This window comes from Citrus sinensis, chromosome 1 (assembly GCF_022201045.2).
Source record: "Citrus sinensis cultivar Valencia sweet orange chromosome 1, DVS_A1.0, whole genome shotgun sequence".
Taxonomy (NCBI): domain Eukaryota; kingdom Viridiplantae; phylum Streptophyta; class Magnoliopsida; order Sapindales; family Rutaceae; genus Citrus; species Citrus sinensis.
Window position 1 is genome coordinate 3,909,847 of NC_068556.1, and position 17,913 is coordinate 3,927,759.

At 32.7% G+C, this 17,913-nt stretch overlaps 2 protein-coding genes across 5 annotated transcripts; both read right to left on the minus strand.

The window, feature by feature from the left end:
* Positions 1-4,176: 4,176 nt before the first annotated feature.
* LOC102607441 (homeobox protein ATH1) lies at positions 4,177-9,256 on the minus strand. 4 transcript variants are annotated; one of them, XM_052436278.1, is made up of 7 exons: positions 8,562-9,256; positions 8,239-8,333; positions 7,877-7,967; positions 5,523-6,937; positions 4,954-5,309; positions 4,760-4,820; positions 4,177-4,572 (listed from the first exon to the last, which is right to left on the minus strand). In XM_052436278.1, the coding sequence occupies exons 4-7, from the start codon at positions 6,723-6,725 to the stop codon at positions 4,408-4,410; spliced, it is 1,785 nt and encodes a 594-aa protein (XP_052292238.1). In that variant the 5' UTR covers positions 6,726-6,937; positions 7,877-7,967; positions 8,239-8,333; positions 8,562-9,256; the 3' UTR covers positions 4,177-4,407. The 4 variants fall into 4 exon arrangements, with proteins under 4 accessions (XP_052292238.1, XP_015385016.1, XP_052292272.1 ...); XM_015529530.3 differs by lacking the exon at positions 8,239-8,333; XM_052436312.1 differs by lacking the exon at positions 8,562-9,256 and having other exon boundaries at positions 5,523-6,958; positions 8,239-8,526.
* A 6,940-nt stretch (positions 9,257-16,196) lies between these two features.
* On the minus strand, positions 16,197-17,379 carry LOC102607144 (abscisic acid receptor PYL2). The gene has a single exon (XM_006475884.3). It carries the CDS (start codon positions 17,211-17,213, stop codon positions 16,641-16,643), a length of 573 nt encoding a protein of 190 aa, XP_006475947.1. The 5' UTR covers positions 17,214-17,379; the 3' UTR covers positions 16,197-16,640.
* Positions 17,380-17,913: the final 534 nt, after the last annotated feature.

Below are 17,913 nucleotides of genomic sequence, written 5' to 3' on the forward strand. Positions count from 1 at the left end.
TAATAGATATTAATGTAAGATATATTTCGAACTTTACTTTTATTTAAATTTTTTATTTTAATATGATTAACTCAAAATCGGAAAAAAAATGTATTAGTTTTTCGGGGATCGGGGATCCCCTGTTATTATTCGGGGAGGAGATGATGATTCTCTCAAATAATTCTGAGGAGAACGGGAAGAGGACGGGGACATTCACAAAATATCGGGAATAAATACGGAGAGATCGGTCTCCTCCCCTCCCTTCCCCATTGCCATCCCTAGTCTCATCTTAAATAAAAAAAACTCCTAATCCCACTGACAGGGCGGGCGGGCAAATTCAGGCTCAGATCACCGGATTAGGTTCGGATCACCCGATTAAGTTTCGGATTAATCGTGTTAAGAAAAAAATAATCTAAACTTAACCCAAACTTGTGGTCCAATCCGATTTGATCCAGATAAAGTTCGAGTTGGATCAGATTGGATTAAAAATTTGTGTTTGCGTGTGCATTATAATTCAGATTTCACGATCCGATCCAATCAAAGTGGCCAAATCGAAGTAGGGTTGGATTTTTCATCTGCATCCGGTCTAAATTTTAATTTTTAAAATCTGATGGGGACGTGTTATTTGCCCACCCCTGCCTGCCACCGGAAGCGACTTCTCTTTTTATTTTTATTTTTTCTTTCCCTTCTTCCTTCCTTGTGAAAGCTATTATCTCCTTCCTTGTGAAGGGTTTTTCTTCCAAATGAAGATTAATTTTCCACCCATTTGCTGATGGTGCTATATCCGCGGCTTTTGAAAGTGGTAGTGTATTTTATTTTCAAGATCTCGGTGGGTCTAAAGATTTGTGGGTTAGATTCGGTTATGGCCATGAAAGGCTCCTTGATGCTGCCGTTCCTATTTCTCAACCAGCTATGACCACCGCTTGGCCACCATTCCCATCCCACCATCAGCTTATGTTATCTGGCCGCTTCCTGCATTCATAGCTATCATTTGCTTTCGCGGCAGCCCGGTTGCGGTTTTGCTCTGCCACTCGCCGTTGCTTTTGTAACTGGACACTTCGATATCTTTTTCTAATTAGTAGGGATTTCACCGGGAGAAGTTGAGGTGGGTAGGACAAGTCCAATAAATTACCTCATGTTTTTAGAGATTTAATTGGTGAAATCTTTCTGCTCCTGTTAGGAATTAGAAACTTTTAGTGTCCGCAAATTTTAATATGTGTTATTATTGTTTGAGGCTACATCAAGTTAAGGATGAAGTAATAAGTCTTATTCTTAAGTAGAATGTAGCCTTGTATTCACACCCTATGGCGTTTACATTGTTCTTTTTGTTCAAAGGGCTTTAGCTGGAGTGGTATGTATAATATAAGTAGCTTAAGGTATGTTTAAAATTGAAGTTCGTTAACAATAACTTAAAGTGTTTGATAAATAATAACACTTATAATTTAAAATTCAAGTTGGTTTGATTTTATATTTGTATGATAAAAAATTTATTATATTTTTATTAATTTTGTTAAAATATTATTTAAAAATTATATTTATTACATAATATTAAATTTAAGAGAAATTATCATTGCACTTTTTTTTTTTTACTTTGTTTTATGTTCATCCAATTAGGGATGGCAAGATAATTCGAACCCGGACCGGATCAAAACGAACCCGGATGATTCGGACCGGGTTGAACCCGTACTGAATGTATATTTTATGCAGATCCAGTTTTAATTTTCTTAAACCTGAACTTATCCGGGTCCGGTTCCGGGTTCACCTTAACTCGGATTTCCGAAACCTGGACCCGGTTTTTTTATTTTAAATATTATTTAATTAATTTTTTAAATTATTATTTATAAGTATTAAAAAAAAAAAAGAGAAACAAAACAAACCCTACATTTCCTACGGCCGCCGCTTCCTCATGTTCATTCCTCAGAATTCAGCAAATAAATTCAAAATCAACGTGGCCCCGATTCTTTCGATTGAGCAATTAAAGAATTGGTTAAAGCTGATTGAAAGCATTGATTTGACCGTACCTCTTTGATTGCTTATTCTTCTCATGTCTTTTACCTTCTCGAAATCAAATGAGTTTTTTTATTAGCCCAAGTCCTGTCGTTGAAGTTTAGCTCATATCCCGATGAAGAAGAGGTCTTGGGTCTGGTTCAGAGATTTATCTCTCTCAATAGTCGGTTCATCATCATCCATCAATCATCAGCATCACAACATCGCGACGGTGGCCGCACTTATCTGCAAGTTTCAATTTCTACCTTATGTGTTAAAATTAGATTTATTCTGAGATTTGGGCTCAAGGAATCATGTGGCTTTATGTGGAATCATGTGCTTTCTATGGAATCATGTGGCTTTCTTTGTTTCTTTAATTTTCCCATCTTCCTCCACTATCTTCACAAGATCCCATGAGTTCTATTTGTTTGTGCAACTACCAAAGAGTCGAAATTGGCATGCTTGAATTTTTTTTTTTAATTTTAGGCATATATCCGGGTTTAAAACCCGCATTCCAGAAACCCGGACTTTTCCGGGTTCAACCCGGACCAGACCCGGAGCTAAAAAAATATGGGTTATATGCGGGTCCGGTAATTAAAATTGATCATCCGGGTCCGGAAGCGGAAAGACTAAATCCGGATCCGAATTTTGCCATCCCTACATCCAACCACCACAAAATTCTAACATATTCTCTGCATCACTTTTCTTTTGAAATTTGTATCAATTAGCTACTTTTGCACTAATAACGTTAAATAATTTAAACGAAATGATAATTTTACGTTAAATAATTTAAACGAAATGATAATTTTACTCCTAAATAAACTAAGAGATCATTTTATCTTCTAAAAGCTTTGAAAATAAAAAAATTATAATTTTAAAAATACCCCTACATTTAATAAAGAAATAAATCCAAAAATTAGAATTTTTATTTTTAATAAAAATTATTTTAATAAAAAATTATAATTATAAAAATAATTACAAAATTTTGGGATTTAATAAATCCCCTAAATTATTAAAATTTTGGAATTTATTTTTTAATAAAATAAATTTAGTTATTTTAATAAAATTTTGCAAAATTATAATTTTTAATAAATAAATTTAGTTATTTTTTATTAAAATTTTACAAAATTATAAATTTTTAATAAAAATAATTATTAAAATTTACAAAATCTAAATTTAATAAAAATCAATTGAACACCTCTATTTTGGATTTATTTTTTAAATTTAAGGATATTTTTATAATTATAATTTTTTTTTCAAAATTTTTATAAGATAAAATGATATTTTAATTTATTTAGAGTTTAAATTGTCATTTCGTTTAAATTATTTAACGGTGTTAGTACAAAAATAGCTAATTGATACAAATTTCAAAAGAAAAGTGGTGCGAAAAATATGTTAGAATTTTATGGTGGTTGAATGAATATAAGACAAAAAAAAAAATGGTGCAATGATAATTTTCCTAAATTTAATCTCATAGTTATGATATTTTTCCACAATAACTTGTAACTCAGTTACAAGTACCTTAATCATAAACAGAGCCCATAGAGCCTTAGTTGCTGCAGCATGGCCTTCCTGGCTAAGCCTTGTATTCACACCCCATGATATTTGCATTTTTCTTTCTGTTCAAAGGGCTTTAATTGGAGTGGTATATATAATATATGTAGCTCCGCCCTGCATGCGGTGTGCCCTTCCCAGCTGCGCCCCTCAACGGCGTTTCCACTGTGGCCTTTTGATCCTTTGAATGAGAGTCATTCAAACCTTTGAACCTTCTCTTTGTACGAAATTTAAAAACTCTAATTCTCAAAAAATAAAAATGATCAATATTAAAAAAGGAAAAAAATTAATATTTTAAGTTTGTGAAAATTAATTACATAGATGAGACTTGAGAGAGAGAAATGTGATTCAATTGATTTTGGGTTGCAAAAAAAAAAAAGTAGAATTGAATTTTGTTGTTTTATTTTCAAGTTGCAACAGCTAACTCAACTTGGGCATAGAATTTAAGTTTGTTAATTGAGAGTTTAATTACTTGAAAGAAAATGTTCCAAGTACTACAAGATGGTGTCCTCGAGTTTTAGTAATACATGTAAGTTCTAAATTAAAGAGAAAAAAAAAAGTGAGATTAATTTTACTTATTTATAGACTTAACTGTAATTATATTAGAAGAGGGTTTTAAGGGGTATCGAGGGGGTGCCAATAGTCCAGCACTTTCAATGACGCAAAATAATTCCTTGTGATTTTACTAAGAAATTTTGATTCGTTTAATGGAACATTCATATCAAGCTGGACAGAAATTAGTTACTGACAAATTTGCCCCTTGTGCTTCAAAAGGAAAAGTATGGGACGTTATGTACAGTGAGTACCATATATTATGGATGTTTTGATTTCTTGTTGAAAGAGACAAGATGTGCTTGGTCTCACCTCCCATCTTTTAAATTTTGAGCTTCAATTCATATTAAATCTTTGGTTGCTGATGCTTATCTGGCTTCTGCGACTGCTGTCAATTCCTTCCTTGCTTCCCTGAGCCTTTCTTCTGTTGACTTCTCTGTACATTTCTTCTATCATTGGTTTCCATAGTCGAACACGGGCATTTATAAACCAATTTGATACCTAGTACAATTGAGTGTGAAAGAAAAGTGTTCATAATTATGAGTGTACTTAAATTTCTTGGAAGAAAAGAGATAACTAACAAAGTCACTTTCACTTGTTGCTCAAAAATATGTTTCCTGTTTCCTAAATGAGAATGCACAAGTTTTTCCTTAAATTTAAAATCACCAAAGACACCACACGCTATTACCTGGGTTCGCGTCAATCCGCTTTTCATGGCAAGTAAATGCTTCTCTGCATCTTTAGGGTACCTGAAATTCATCAAACACATAAGATCTTCCAAGTTCTAACACATCTGCATATAGGTTGAGTTCATCAAACAATGCTAGCCATAAACTTACAAGTACACAAATGTAAAAGTAATCATTGAGTAAAAGAGCTTACGGATGAAGAAAGTTCTGAAACATCCAAGCCCGTAAAACAGAAACAGACTTTTCGGGCAACCCCCTCTGGGGTCTCCATATTTGGTGTTCTTTTTTCTTTAGCTGTTGGAGAGCCCATTGTTCCTTGATGAAAGAATCGACCATGACTGTGTCCTTCCCTCTTGTGGATTTACTATCAAAATGTGCTCCCATTGCAAGGATTTGGCTGCTGATTCTCTCTCTCAAGTTTTTATATAAGAAAGAGATAGTATGAAGGGCAAAACGAGCATGCACCTGAGGGTCCAACTCTGTTGCAGCATGAAATGCAGATACAACTGTATGGATCTCATCCAAGCATTGGTTGTATCGATCATCAACCTGAGTCATAATGAAGTTTTTTGTCAAAATGTCATTACAATGCTGAAATGCCATCTCCGAGTCACCAGAAAGGATTAAATGAATTGATAAATGAGAGAGCTAGCAAGCCAAATTGGTAATAATACCAAACTTGCTTGATCAAGACAACTGGGCCGATGACATATGTTAATGCTATACTTAAATCCTTAGACAGAAGAAAGTAATCCAACATACCATTTGCAGTAAAGCCAGCAATTGGGCTTTCTTAGCTTCAACTGCTTGTCTCTGCTGTGAGGGATTCATTTGGACCTCAAAGCAACCATCAACATTTGGAAATTCGTCAGAGTTCATTGGCGGCCTCCCTTTCCCAGTAATGAAACTTGAAGACGGTGGTATATTGTCCCCAATTTTCCTCACACCTAAGTAACTCATATCATCTAGATTTTCTAGCGAGTAGCTTGCAATTTGAGCAAGTATTTCCTGTACTGCATGGAGATAAGTTGATCCCGATATAAATTGCAAGAAGTGAGCTGGTCTGTGAGAACCAAAACTTAGAGAAAGCTCATTACTGCTGCAAGAAGCTTGTTCTGAGCACAATCTTGTTGCATTCAAGCAACGATGAGTTGCACCAGAAAAGCTTACCTCAGAGCACTGATCAGGGATATTATTCCCACCAGTGATAGCAGTATGATAAGTGGCAAGACTTAAAGAGAGCTCATTACTGTAATTAGAGGAGCCATAACGATTGGCAGTCACATCTGCATCATTTGAGGATATCCACTCACTTGGATGCAGGCTTCCTATGGATGAATATGGTTGAAACCCAGTTCTTAACAAAGTTTTTCCATCAAACTTTGGAGCTGCATGAGCCTCGTCAAAAACCCACTTACTATTGACATTTCCAAGTACTTCATCATACCCACAGCTTGCTGAGGTTTCAAAAGAAGAATTCAAATCATTCGAGCAGTGGTTTGCAATGTCATTTCTAAGAACATCCACAGGATAAATTGAAGGCACTGAAATTGCTAAGTTGTTTAGATTTTCTTGAAGGCCATTTCTTGCAGCCAAAAGGGTAGCAAATGAAGTAGAAGAGATGGGTGTTCCATCCTCCAGCTGCTCTTGAAAGTTAATGTTATCCATAGGACCTGATCTACCAACTGAAAAGTCTCTCATGCCATTCCTTCCGAGTGATGTAACTAATGCATCAGAATCAAAAACCCTGGAATTGTTTGTTACATTAAGATTAGTGTGGATATCACTGATAGGTTCTCCTTGCAATGCTGAAAATGATGGAAATCCAGCCAATGCCGGGTCTGGGTGCTTTTGGCTATCAAAGTTGAATGAACTAGTTCTGATCAGTGAGTTTGGGGTTCCATCTACGAGAATAGAATATCTGCTAGCTCTATTAATTGGATTATTGAACATATCATTCTCCATTAGATGGTCAGATGCAAAAAAATTTCACGCCAACAGCTTCAAGATTCTTTTACTCTAAAGGTATGTTAATCCAGTTGATCTCCACAAGCAGTACTGTGGACGCTTTTGCCAGCCTCACTCAACAAATATCAGGAGAGATCAAGCACACTAATTTGGTTGCCAGCGCAGATACTTTTCTGTCTTTGTGATCATTCTCTTCATGCATTGATTATCTGCTTTCAAGAAATATTGAACTGGAAAACTTAAGAAATACTTTATAAGCGCAATTTTTTATGACAAAAAACAATAAGATATCTGAAAATTGATACATCAATACAGTGGCTAAGGAAGTGAATGAAATGATACTTGTGACATCCATGAATGGACCTAATAATTCTGAATTTGATAGATTCCTTCCCCACTCCCCACTTTCTATTTTCTAATTTCTGCCCAAGCAGACAGGAATTGTTTTTCTCATCCTGCCCCTTTCTTTCATTCTCGAACACAAGGACATATTCATCATCTAGCAGAATCCAAAATGTGTTGACTGAAGAAGCAAACTACCAATAGTTTGATGAAACTTTTTACAGAAAAAAGTGAAACTACATATCAAACCTGCAGAAATTAGATAGGCCAGATTATGCATACAACTAGTTGTTTCAATATCATCACTCCTTCAAAAGGCAATGCTATGATTTTACTAAAAGGGTATGAAAAATACCCATTTTCAGTAACCTTCTATTTTGAACATCATCAATAGTCTAAGACAGGCATCAGTGTCAATCAACTAAAATAACTATTAACTGAGCTTTCTAAGGCCCTCCCTACAGATACACTATAATCAAGAAGCAGAGGAATGAATACCAAGAGCAAATAGCCAAGAAAGACCAACAATTATAGAAGTACAATATATCTTGGAGAGAAAACAAAATGAAACATAAACAAGATTTCCACTTCATACCAAAACATCGTGATTTAAAAGGAAACTACCAACAAAAGTGTAAACGTATCACCGGTTACAGCTTCAAGATTATTCTTCATCTTTAAAACATTTTTGAGTTTCATATAAAAAAAAATTCAAATTCAGTGTTTACAAAATCATGTGATGACACAGCGGAACTGGTGGAATTGTGAATGAAACTAGCAAAATAAAGCAGGAAAACGTGACCAACCTTTGTCTCATTTGCAGAGGAGCAAAGCGATCTATCAAGTATCACCCACCAAGATACAAGTTCAATGAGAACCCAGTTTGATGCATCAAACCTAGAAGAAAACAAAATAAAAGAAGTGGAGAATTTTAAAGCAGATAAATATTCGATTTCATCATGCAAGACGTGAGAAATCTTTGCAGCGCTCAAAGAAAAAGTCGTTTTGTTTTCTAATATGCTTGATTGACATAACATTACAATACAAACTTCACATGATATAATTGACTTTCACTTTCTCCACAAAAAGAGTATAATCAAAAGCCAGGAAACAGAAGCACAGAACTTTTGTTTCCTCTTTAACGAAAAGAACAAGGTGAAAAAGTTACCCTGGCCTCGTGCATAATGCATTATCCTCACTTTTTTTTCCCCCTCAATACATGAAGTGGGCAAAGTTTCTTTTGCATGAACAGAACCCAAGAAACTGAGATTCAAAGTTAAAGTATAAAACACCAATGGGTCTGGAAAATAAAAGCAAGAAAGAGAGTGTGAAAAAAAGGCCAAAAAATGCTTGAGCAGTGAAGTGGAGAGGAATGAAATGGACCCATTTAATTAGATAGAAAGAGAAAGAAGAACCACACACACACACAACCACAGCATTGATACACAAAGAGTAAAAACAAGGAGAAGAAAGAGAAAGGAAACACATTACTCTTTGGTGCAGTGGTACTCATATCTGTTGCAGGCTTTAGAGGGCCCATTTCCTTTGTAATTTGTCCTCCTCTCATCACCATCTCTTCTTGATATCTGCTGCTGCTTCTGCAGCTGCTTCACTGTAATCATCACAATCAAAATATGTAGATTCTCTCTGTTGAAACTCCTGTTCGTGGCAGGATTTTTTTTCAGCAACATTTTCTTTCTTTTTTTTTTAAGAACAAAATTATTTTGGGGTTGCTTTTATGAGCTGTTTTAAGACAAGAAGCTAGTACAGTGACTAGTGATGGGAAAGAAGAGGGACTAAATAGGGGAAGAAATTTGTATGCTTTCACTTCAGAATCCAACAAACTAAAGGTTTAAGGCATTGCTAAAAAGTAAAGCAACAAAGATTTAGCAGTGTACTTGTTTTTAATTTAAAAAGAAAAAATGATGGTGATGATGCAAGCATAATAATCCAAAGCTGACCAGAAAATCTAGTGGCAAGATCTTTGAAAAATTTATTGAAGCAATTACAAATTCCATCTACTTTCTTCTCCTTTTTAGCAATATCATGTGCAAATTGCAATGTAGACCACCATGAATCATGAATCATCTTCAAGCTGTGGGCCTGTAAATGCAATGATTATACAATGTCTTTCAGGTTATCTTTTTGGGTTCTTGGATCATGATGTCTTGCCCAAAGTTGAATTAATGTTTCCATGTATCGTGTGAATGCATATGCACGTAGATTTATCTGTGATGAATAAAAATCCCAAAAGAGTATGTTCAATTTCAAATGAGAACCAAACTATAAAAAAATAACACATGCATTATCTTTTATCCTTTTAGCATATTGAAAATTTTTGTTTTTATTATTAGTTTAAGTTGTCTTCACTTTAGTAAAAATAAAGGCTTTTTTGATAAAAGATGACTCATCTAACATACGCACACAACATGTTCAAATTAAAGGTGCTTTTGAAATTGAGGTTGGTCAGTTGTAGTTTTTAAAATACAGTATTAAAGTATTTGATAAACAGTAAATATTATTTGGTGAAGCTTGAAAGTCATATTGATGTGGTTTTTCACTTGTATTATAAAAAAAAATTATATCTTTAATAATTTTATGAAAATTATTATTTAAAATTTATATTTACTATATATTACTAATTTTTATTTTATAATAATAATTTTTTTTCTACAGCAGTTGTAACTTAAAAACTACAACACATCAATCTCAAATGCACCCTAAAAATTATAACTTAAATAATGATAGCCAACCCAGCTATTGTCGCGTATGAAATACATATTCTTTGCATAATAAGAGTCATATTCTTTTTTCTTTTTGTTTAATAAGACAATGTTGATCGATGCTTTTTCTTTTTCTTCATTTCACACACTCTTTCCATGCAAAAAACATAAATTTAAAAATTTTGCTGTGACAATGTACAGTCGATCAAGATTCTTTTTTTTTTGGGTTAATTTTGTCTTGCCCCCAAATGTTTCAATATTTTTCACCACGCACCTATATGTTTAGAAAATACTCACTCCACACCCAATTCCGTTAATTTGACCGTTATGTTTAACGGAGCTATTTGAAATTTAAGTAAATGTCCGAAATACCCCTTATCTTGAATTAGAGAAAAATAAAATGAGATAAAATGTTAATTTAATAATTAATGTTTACATTAAAAAAAATTTATATAAAGGTAATTAATAATAATTTCATCAATTAAATTATCAAATAAATTTAATTTATCATCATCAAATAATATTTAGGATATGAATTTTCAAATTTATCCTTTGACCGTTAGAATAAACGGTCAAAATAACAGATTTAGGTGTGGAGTGAGTATTTTCGAAATATATGGGTGCGTGGCGAAAAATATTGAAATAATTGGGGGCAGGACAAAATTAACCCTTTTTTTTTTAAAGCTTTGTCAACCAAACATATTTAAAACTATGGTCCACTTGCGGGAGATGCGGATGTAACGGTCAATTTATTTTTTTTTCCAAGTACATTACATGATTGTAACTGTTATCACTTCAATGTTGATTCACTTTTATAGCAGAAATCCAAATTCGTTTCAAAAAGAAAAAAAAAAAAAAAAAGTAGATATCCAAATTATTTCCAAATGAAATCAATGAAGCCACAAACCGTCAGCTGAATTCAACTAATAAGGGCTTGATGGGTCGGGACTCTAAACTTGTTGGTCACTTTATCAGCTATGGTAAATGCGCGGGACTATACCAATATTAATGCGCGGGTCTCATCAAAAACTTTCATATTACACGTGTTTGGGTGATAATATTATTAAAAGGGTGGAACTATTTAAATCTGTTAAAATTCCTTTTCAACCCATGGTTCAATGAAAATTTGTATTATACAGATAACTTTAGACAAATTTATCAAAAGGGACAGGTAAGTTAAACTATTTGCCCCTACTGTGAACTCTAATTAATCCTCGTCTTAACAAACTGTTCTTATATAAAATTATCGAAGAAGAAACCAAAACGGGGTTAATTTTGGGATATTGAATAGTTTATAGGGTAAAATTCTAGGCGTTGATATTTTGATAGTGAGTATTCTAAGAAAATGGGTATTAGATGAATGACACGTGACCTCCTCAAATGATCTCACTAACTCTCACTTTTAAATTGTTTTGTTATTTTCTAAAACTACTCTTATTAAACAAAAAGAATTATTATTTAATTTTATTCTCTCTCTCTATAGTATAAGTGCATAACCATCAACCCTATCACTTCATCTATAGCTGCCAAAATGGGTCGTCGGATCGTGTTTGTCTCGTGTCAAATTTAGGTCAACCCAAACACGACCCATTTAATAATCGTGTTAAAATATTGAAACTTAAATTCAATTCGAAAAATAAACGGGTTACCCAATAACCCCAAAATATTACATATTTATAATATTAAATTTTTAATTATATATATGTAAATAATATTATATATCAATATCATAAAATATATGTGTGTTCCAATATTTTACACACTGACACTCTTAAAATTCTAAATATGTCTAAAATTTTATAAATAAAAAACTAAGTATATATCTATTCTTTAAAAAAAATTAAAAAGAGATAATCATATCCAATACATGATTTTTAGTGACAAGAGCTTAGAAATTAATTTAAAAATAAAATATAATGTTATTGGTCGAGTAAATGGATCAAGAACTCTAATCCTAACCCAAAACGAAAAAAAATCATGTCGACCTCGACCCAGCCCATTTAATAATCGTGTTAAATTTGACGACCTATACCCATTTATTTGTGTTGTATTCGTGTCGGACAATCGAGTCGTGTCAAATTTTGCCAACTCTAACTTCATCAATAATAAGTTCATCACCAGTCCGTCACCTCCACTAACATATGATGAGTTTCAATGTTGATATTGTTGAATTTTATTAACATGTAATGGATTTTGTTGTTATTGGCGATATTGATTTCAAATTTATGTGAGAATCTAGGATTTTATTTAATCAGGATTGATTAAGAATTAATATCTTATTCAAATTACGAACTAATTAAGAATATGAAAGAGATATGAGAGACAAAGAAGTTAATCTATTGAGAACTTGAGAGGAAAGAAAATAATAGGTTTTAATTATTTTTACTTTTCAATAAGGGCAATTTTAGAATAAACAACATTAATTGAAAAGCGAGGTCTGGTGAGATAAATTGAGGGATCCATCTAGTTACATAAATTGAAGGGTCAAATATCACCCTTAAGAGGAATTATATATAGTTCAAACTTTAAATAGCCTCATCCATACTAAAACCTTCAGATAGTAAAAAAGAAAGAAAGAAAAAAAGCTATTTTAAATTACTATGAATTTCCAAATGATTTGTAACATTTTCCTTATTTATATCGTTGCATTTGATTGAAATAAGTACAACAGAAGATAAATTAATGGTGTTGGGATCATGAATTTAATGAATATTTATATATTGATGAATTAGTAATTATTGATTCATAAAGACAATATCACATTCATAATGTGAATTTTAGTAAAGTATAGAGGCAATATAATTATAGAATTTAGTATGTTAAATAGTATGATAGGATTCTAAGTTAATCTTTAATTAAATGAATTAGTCACATCAAAATCCTTTAGCTAGATAGCTCGGCTAGGATTATGTAGTAACTCACTAAAGAAGAATTTTCGGAGGCAATATATTAAACCAGTTTCTCTACTATTTCTCTTAATATAGTACATAGAATAAAAAAGGTACCTTCTCATTTCAAAGTTGTAAAGAAAGTAATAATGACTGATAAAATATAAATCATTATATAGCCCAAAAAAGAAAATCATAGACATGTGATATGTAAAATTTTAAATTAGTTAATTATTAATTTATGTATTAATTGGGCCCTACAAGAATTTTTTTTGGAAATTATTATTTAAAAATTTATCGAATTATTAATTTACCATGTTGCCTCCAAAATTGGAATTGAAAAATTATTATTTAATCGAGACCACCAATTTATCAAGTATTAATTTAATAAGGTACTGCTGTATTGTTATTGTTATTGTTGCTGCTTTTAGAATCAAATAATCACTCACAGTAACTTCCAGAGAAATAACTTTCGACTTAATATTCTAAAACTACACTATTATGACATAAATCTTTTTCCAACCACAGCAGTGAGTCCTCTTATATTTGGGCTGCCGCATGATATGAATCCCATTCAACTCGAATTTGGGCCCTCATAAATTAATAGTCCTCTAGCCATGGGCCAATGGCTCGTCATTCTTCATCCTTGGGATAAATTTTTCACACCTTATTGTTGAGCCTAATTCACTAATTTCTCAATTTTTTTTTTTAATCTATAGTACAATATCAACTTTCTTTTTTTAAAGAGGAATGATATTATTATAAATTTATATAAATTGATGTCACATAAATTTATTGGTTGAATAAAAATATAAAATAAATTAAAAGGTTCATGTAGATCAAGAGCTAATTAATCAAACCAATTGAATTATGTCATATCAATTTGTATAAAATAATTTTTAAAAAAAATAGATTTATACAAATACAATTGTGGAAATTTTGGAGTTTGTTGAGTATGCAGCTTGAAAATTAAGCTTAATAAAAATAAGATCTACTCCTACACTTATAAATATATAAAAATAAAGGATCTTCTCTAGCAATTATTGACTCCTTTTTTTTTTTGCACCCCAAAATTACGGGAATCTAAAGCCCAAAGGTAAGGCCTACAAAAGTCGTTGAATCCGAAGGTGGCATCTCACCTCCAAGTTATCTATTAACACGGCAATCCCGATCATACTTCTAGTAAATTCTGTCAGCTTTTGATTTTTTTTTTTTTCTAAAACATTTTTGGTCTTTATTTTAATGTCCATGTCAAGAGTCTACTGGTTGATTGTGTATTGTATATGCAACAAATGTACAAAAAGTGAGACGACTCTCTCTCTCTCTCTCTCTCTATACGATTCTAGAAAAGAAAAATAATGCAAATATATATGTAAAGCAATAAATAAGCTGAAGAAATCAAGAAAAGATCTGGTAGTTAAACAATTAAGTGGGCAAGAAGCAGTAAAGTAAGATTTGGAGGTCACATGGTGGCAAAGTTAACTCACAAGTTTCCGAGGGCAAATATATATCTTCAAAAACGTGCTTGCCGTTGAATTAAGGGGTTGGCATTTCAATTCAAAGCCACACGAATTAATTAAAAAGCTAGCCTCGGCCTCGCCGTGTGTTTGTGTCTTATACCTGATACGTACTATCAACTCTTTCTAATATCACATTCCCCATATTTCGCTCTTTTTTTTTTAATCGGGAATTTGCCCAAATAACCACTTTCCTTTTTTTCAAATTACAAAAATGGCCACACTCCCACTTTTCTTACAGTAACAGCCAAGCACACAGCTCGGCAGACCAAAACTCTCTCCCTCACACCTTTTGTTTATTCCAAACTCGATCAAATTTTAAAATACATCAAAATATCGTATTAGTAATATAATAAATAAATTATATTACGACATGTTTATATTCATTTTAAAAATTCATTATATAAATAACGGTTATATTAAATATAAATACATACATACATACACACATATATATATATATATATATATATATATATATATATATAATAATATAATAATAATAATAATAATAATAATAATAATAATAATAATTGATTATATTATTTTTAATGTATACTTTTCTCGCTCAAAATTCAGTTTATCTTTTCTTTGTCATTTTTCGTCTAATTTTCTCGCTCAACGGTGACTTATAAATCATGATTAATGATCAAAATGGCAACCAGGAAGTTACATTTTGATAAATTTCAACAAGCTGGAGGGTGAGAAGATGGAATTATGAGGAGTAATTAAGTCACCGTTGTCACAATGTTGTATTCTCATGAGAGATTCTGCATGATTTTCTTGGGCATATACTACATCATCATACAGTAAAAATTGGTGATTAAGGGTAAATGTGTCCAAATGACATGAAGCTGGTTATGTTTGAAAGAAATATGAGTGTGTATAATTAAAAAGTGGAAAGCGGCTATCTCCGTAATTTCCCCTTTTTGTCTCCCTCACTTTAATTTCTTCACTTTGCATGCATTCGAGTAATACTTTTTTTTTTAAACTGATTAAGCATCAGTTGGTTACTGTATTACACAGAGATATATACAACTGACAGCAGATCATTACACTGATATTTACAATTAGATATATATACATGGGACTTATATTATTACACTTTTATTCTATGAAGTACATGCCCATCCAAATACCCCTCACAGAGGAGGGATGTCTCTACTCCACTCGCATTTCGCAAGGGAGAAAGACGTTATAAGAAGTCTCCACACAATTATGTTTTAATTGAGGGAGGTTGAGTCTGTGGGGACTCGAACCATTGCCCTCATAGTCATGCTTAACTTTGAGGGCAATGGTTCACCACTGGACTACAAGCCCAAGTGGCCATTCGAGTAATACTTAAAAGCAATGGAGTTTGACTATTCTCTCTCACTCACTCACTCGCACACGAGCGCTCACACACATACAGAGCTATCTGTTTATTTCTCTTTAGTTAAGAACTTCAACTGTTTTATGTATTAGATAATATAGAGTAAACGAAAAACAAAAATGTGGTTTCAATAATTGAAGGAAACGAGAGGTCATTATTTATTGTGATCTTATATATATACAATTTTTTTTTTCTAGTGAAAGAAATCTTCATTTTGTTTAAGTGAAGATGCCACTAAAATATAAAAACTATAAATTTCAATACATTAAAAATTATATTTTTTATTTATTAATATATTAAAATTAATATATTTTTTATTTCTTATTAATATTCTTACGGTGCCCTCGTTAAAGAATAATATAATAGAGCTTGTTATCTTACATAATGATGTAAGAAACATGATTCTTCCACAGTCGTCTGATAAAAATTTAATGGTTATATGAATATAAAGTAATAAAATTATATGATTTCTACAGCCGTTAGATTTTTATCAAGAAAAATCACGTTTCTTACGTCATCATATAAGAAAACGAAGCCTAATATTTATTATATGCAAAATGCAAATCTAGTTGGGGTTTCATTCAATAGATATTGATTAATTACGATGACATGCATCTGCAACTGCCACAGGGCAATCATTTCAAGATTCGGCCAGTGAAGGGCACAAAGAAATAAAAACTACTAAAAGAGCCAATAATGCTTATCATAACAAACCATATGTATCCAAACTATATATTATAATAATGCAAATTTTTTGGGTCAACTATATATATGAATAGCTTCACCCTTATTGAATCATTTGTTCAAGAGAAAATGGTCATTGGAGGAGGGGAAAAAAACCATGACATAATATAACTGAAATCACCCAAATAAAACTAAAATATACAAACCAATTCCAGCTTGTCCAAAACCCAATTGAAAAAAAAAAAAAAACACAACTTGCAAATTAATATCATACTAACCACTAAGATTTCAAAGAGAATAATCTCACTCACCACCTTTATCATCATCATCAACAGCAACAACAAACTTTGATATCATCATCGCAATTAATTAATCAACTAACTGATTCACTCATGTCCATGGAGAGAAGCCATTGACACAACTCCAAGCTTCTGCAGATTGAGCTTCACAACAGTGTCCACGAACATCTTTGTATCTTCCACAGTATTACCTTCGGGTATATCAACTACATATGACTCCGTAACAATAGTGTAAATTTCGCCACCCTTTTGAAACTCATTGACCGACGTGACAGACCGATAATTATTTAGCCTATGCTCACCCCCCACAACCCTAAAGCTTAATATATGCTTTTCATCATCCAAAATCTCTAATCTCTCAGTACTCGTTGAAGCTGGCAGCCCCGATACAACCGTCACTTCTCTTATGCTGCCTACGCCGCCATCGCCGTGCATGTTACAACTTTTGATGAAGTGTTTGTACTTCTGGGGATTGTCGAATCTTCGAACAAAAGGCCACACAACGTGAGCTGGTGCATCAATCCGTTGTGTTATTAGGGACACGCATGTGTTTGGTTTCTGTTCAAACTTGTGGTATCTTTCGATGATAGGCCTCAGCTCCGCGTATTCTTCGGGCGTAAGGCCTTGAGGCGGGGCTTGGCTCGCGTCCATTAGGGTCATCAAGCGGCGGAAATGAAAATATTTTCACGCACGCACGTATCAAAGTAACATTCACACACAGGAGAAGAGAAGAGAAGAGAAGAGAAGAGAAGAGAAGAGAGAAATGAAAATATCCAATAAGTGAATTAGGGCTTCTTGTGATAAGTTGATAGAGGGGGGAACTACGTTTTATTTTGGGCCTTGCTATTGGCTTTGGCATTCGTATGTAATATTTTTAATTAACAGTTTGTTTTTTCAGTACCGGTTTTGTCCTCTTGTTTTAAAAGATTGATTAGTTCTTAATTACGAGAATTATGACGTGGACCAGTCATGACTATGTACGGAAAGGCTTTTGTCTTCAGCCTTAATTGAATATTGAATATTGATTTCGTCTCACATGCTTAGCATTTGGCCCATTGAAAGGTGACAAGGGCATCGTTTAAACTTGGAAGAGAGACAATTTTAATTTTTCAAGCTAATGGTTAATTAAATCATTAATTTAGTAGTATGGTACTTAAGCAGCAGAGCTTCTCATTCCGTATTGGACATGAAAGACAGTGTTGTTTTAGTAACTTCGGGAACAAATTATTTTAAGAGCGCCACTAAGATGGAGATTATGACGAGTAAGCAAGGAGGGGGCATAAGTGGAAATGCGGGAGAAGGTAAGGAGTAAAAAGGGAAAAGAAAAGAGAGATAAACGAAGAGGGAGGGAGTGGTCGCA